General features: G+C 43.5%; 1 protein-coding gene across 1 annotated transcript in view; it reads left to right on the top strand.

The window, feature by feature from the left end:
* psma3 (proteasome 20S subunit alpha 3) overlaps window positions 1–3,101 on the top strand; it is a 7,954-nt gene extending 4,853 nt beyond the window's left edge. The window contains exons 9-11 of the mRNA XM_050062706.1: window positions 1,438–1,505; window positions 2,764–2,828; window positions 2,921–3,101. Coding sequence (XP_049918663.1) covers window positions 1,438–1,505; window positions 2,764–2,828; window positions 2,921–2,965 — 178 coding nt within the window. The 3' untranslated portion in view covers window positions 2,966–3,101. The remainder of the gene's footprint in view (window positions 1–1,437; window positions 1,506–2,763; window positions 2,829–2,920) is intronic.
* The last annotated feature ends 986 nt before the right edge of the window (window positions 3,102–4,087 follow it).

Below are 4,087 nucleotides of genomic sequence, written 5' to 3'. Positions count from 1 at the left end.
TGCCCGTTCACTTACGTTTTAACAGGTCTGACGCTACTATGCGCCCCGGCTGTATCTAGGCTAACGGCTAACATGCTAACTATTATTTCTATGTCACTAGTCACTTGAAACAAATTTAGAGTGATAGGAGACAGGTTGAAATAAACTGAAATTTCCCTTTAAGGCAATAATTTGTTTTTTTCAAGTGTCATGTAAATGTACTGAGTGACAACAGAGAACTCTTAGAAACTGATCTGAAAACAGGAAGTGTTGTCGGATTGGTTTGCTCTCAGAACAGCCAAGTGTTGAATCAAGAAGTACAAGTATTAGGTACTCGTACTTAGAGGTGTACTTCACCCAGATTTGTATCAAAACATTGTGGGTAGTGTGTGTGTAGAAGAACTGTGGTAAACTTCCCTCCAGCTCACCTGTACCTACATCTCCCTGCTCCCCTCCCAGTGACACTTTGCCAGATGATGCGGATGACAAATAACAGGTCACCCAGCAGAATTATGCAGGCTCTCCTGGGCTGTTGCTTGAATCACAGGCTGTTTCCATGATTTCATATTGCCCGTCACTGCGGACAATACGAGTATAGAAGCAGATCAAGAGACACACCCCTCCCTCTGTCTCTCTCAAACTCCAAACTCCAATCAAGCGTATACTAAGCAGTGCTGATCGAATATAAACCAAGATTATGTTACTGCACTGCCTATACTTGCCCTTAAATTTAACATATTTTAGTGCTCTGTTTAGCAGTAATAAGGTGAATTTGTGAACAGGAAGTGGATGTGTTTCCTGCACAGTGAAAACAGAGGCTGAAAAAAACAAGATCAAAACTAAGAGTGGTGCTGACCAAATAGAAACCAAAACTGTGTTACTGCTTTGCCTATTTATGGCCTCAGATGTTTTCAGAAACATGTTTTAGGTCACTGTTTATCTGTAATATGAGGTTGTGTGTTACCAGCCGGCCGCCATCATGTCAAACAGAGGAGTTCCCATTACATCACCCACCAGCAGGAGCTTAGGTTTTCTACGTCTGGAGCAAAAGCGAATGTGACAAGTCCTTTTTCTGTGTTTTCTCTGGTTATGTAGAACCAATTTCAAAACCATTTATGTCTGTCTACAGCACAGACGGCCCAGTTTTATGAACAGGACGTCTTTTCAGCAGTAAAATGCTTCTTTAACTTGAGTCCAGGATAGACCGTGACAAAGAGAGGCCTCCGACAGATACACGGTGTAATGTTTCTCTGGATTTTTATTCATGTGTTCTACTCTTCTTCTTGTGGAGCTCTTTGTAACTCTGGCTGTAAACCTGATGCACAGACACAGGTGTGATGTTTCAGATTCAATTACAATCAGTTTTGATGTCAGGGAGCCAAAGTGGTGTGTGTTTATCACCAAAATAAAAGCTCTGATTCAGCCTCTGTGATGAACATGTCCTCTGTTGTCTTTCAGAATCTACATCGTCCACGACGAGGTGAAGGACAAAGCCTTCGAGTTGGAGCTCAGCTGGGTCGGAGAAGGTAAGGTCTCGACCAATCAGTGTTCTGCTTTTCTTCTTCTATTACTGCTCCGTCTGTCTGACTGCAGCTGCTCATGTAAAGCTTCCACTTCCTGTTTAAACCTCGTTTTTTAGTATTCATATAGATTTCTTTAAAACGACTTTTTAAAGTCAAGATGAAGCGGCGTTTGGAGAGCACCTAGCTTCAGTATCGTGACACGTTGCAGGGTGAAACAGGATAGACAGGCAGGATATAACGTTGGGAGGAATAGCTTCTTTGCATATCTCGCACGTATTTAGTCTCTCTTTCAAACTCGTTGTTTGAGCGCTGGTTGGATGGAGACGGGTGGCATTTTGTGGTGGCGTGTCATTGCATCTCGCTGGTAAAGGAGCTCAAATTGGCGTGTTCACTTGGCTGATTTGTTCCCATCAGTGCCGATCAGAGCTGGAGGTGATAAATACTTGTGACTACTGCAGAGTCACTTGACCTGGGTGTGAAGGCTGACTAAATCTTTTCTCCTTGCATTAAAAAGCCAGATGTTAGCAGGTGTTAATGGATTTTTGTGAAGTGGGAAAGTGGCTTTAGTAAACAGAAAAGGGTAGAAGAAAAAGAGACGTACATTTTTACACGTAGTCCAGGAGTCTGGCTGAAGGCAGACGTGTCGCCTGAGACATCTGGACGCTGTGTCTGTTCAGGTAGACGCAGTCTGAAGCTGTCAGTAGATTAAGATCAAAAACTTTTGCGCATCTTCATGGACGAACACAGGCGTCTGCTGCTTCCAGTCTTATTGTCTGCCAGAAATTACGGTTTTGGATAAGACCTGATTAAACCAGGAGATGGTGGGACAACGCAGCACCACTTGTATCTTTGACTGAGCTCTATTGTCCTCACATTGATCAGGAAAAAACGGTGATGAGAGGTCTGGTAGGTGTTCTAAAAAAAGGTACTGTTAGCGTGTGCACTTGTCTTCGCATTGAAAGGAGATGGTGGAAGACAGCTAACGCCAGAGAGCGTTTAAAGTCGTTTTTGTTTCATAGTGCGTACAGAGACAGATTTTTCTTTTCTTTTCTTTTTTTTTTTACAACAGAGAGAGATTTCATGTTTTCATGTTTATGATGTCATGTCGTTGAATCAGTGGCTTGAACCTGACCAGGTAAACACTCTGTTAATCACCGAGGAAACAGGAGAACACTCTGTCACCTCCTCCTGTTCCTGCTGATGCTCGGGTTGCCATGGCGACACCTCTGACTCCCCTCCGCTCTGTCTCCTCTCCCCTCAGTTACAAACGGACGACACGAGCTGGTACCCAAAGACGTCAGAGAGGAAGCTGAGAAATACGCCAAGGTGAGCTCGCACGTAGACATGCTCGCACACACACGTACACACACACACACAGAGCTGCAGTCGGCTGATCCTGGTGTTTGTGTGTGTTTCAGGACTCTCTGGAGGAGGAGGACGACTCTGACGAAGACAACATGTAGAGTCATCTCTGCTCACACACACACACACACACACACATCAGATTGTTTTTTTATGTTTTATAGTTCATGAACATTCATGTCGGTTGTTTTTGCTTTGGATGAATTTCAGCTTTGAAAATAAAAAAGTTGAAGAACATGTGCTTCTTTTTGTCTGACTCATGACATCACTGACAGAGGAGCAGCAGTGGATAGTAACTAAGTACATTTACTCAAGTACAACTTCGAGGTACTTCAGTATTTATTTTTTCTGTTACTTCCTTCTCCATGTTAGAGGGAAATATTGTACTTTTTACTGCACTTCATTTGTCAGACAGCTTCAGTTACTTCCTGTCCATTGACAACCATTTGTGATAAAGGATGAAGTTTTCCTTTATGTGCTGAGAAAATTCCTCTTCTTCTTAAGCTAAATAAACTCTTTGGAAACTGTCTTGGATCAGCTGGAAAATGCGTCGTCACAAAGCTGAAAACAGGGCTGCTTCTTTGACACCATGTTAAGTTGACTTTTCAGGGACACATGCTTCTCACAGGACAGACACGCTACAAACATGATATGAGGAATATGATGAATCGCTGTAGATTAAATCACCCAACAGGATATAAAGGAGCAAAAATGAGCTCAACCTTAAACATCTACTGCAGTAAAATGCAACAGTATAGTTACTACAGTGGAGTATTCTCACAGTGTGGTGTTAGTACTTTTGCTGCAGTAAAGTATCTGAACACTTGTGTCCACTTTAGAGACAAACTTCACCTGTCGGTATGAATGCTCGTGACAGGCAGCCATCAGTGTGCTCGCCCTGCGTTTGTTGTGTAGAAATAACCTCCAGAGAGGAAGATGACATATAAGGCTCTGCCGTCACTCTCTTCCTGTTACGTAAAAGCGACGACGAGCACGCCCACTCCGGCTCTTTACAAACGGCGCCACAAACACCGACTGTCTCCGACAAAAACCTGACGCCTGTTCCCGTGATCCTCCGTAAAATATGTACTTATCGTCTTCAGTGCTTGAGTCCAGCTCGTCGTCTGGATGCTTGTGACGTAAAAACCACAGTGGAGCGGTTTGTTGTGAAGCCTGGTACACCAAGATCCCTGATATGTGACGTTGTCTCACATATGGAAACC

The sequence above is a fragment of the Epinephelus moara genome, chromosome 14, assembly GCF_006386435.1.
Source record: "Epinephelus moara isolate mb chromosome 14, YSFRI_EMoa_1.0, whole genome shotgun sequence".
NCBI lineage: Eukaryota > Metazoa > Chordata > Actinopteri > Perciformes > Serranidae > Epinephelus > Epinephelus moara.
This window is presented reverse-complemented; position numbering and strand designations above follow the sequence as displayed.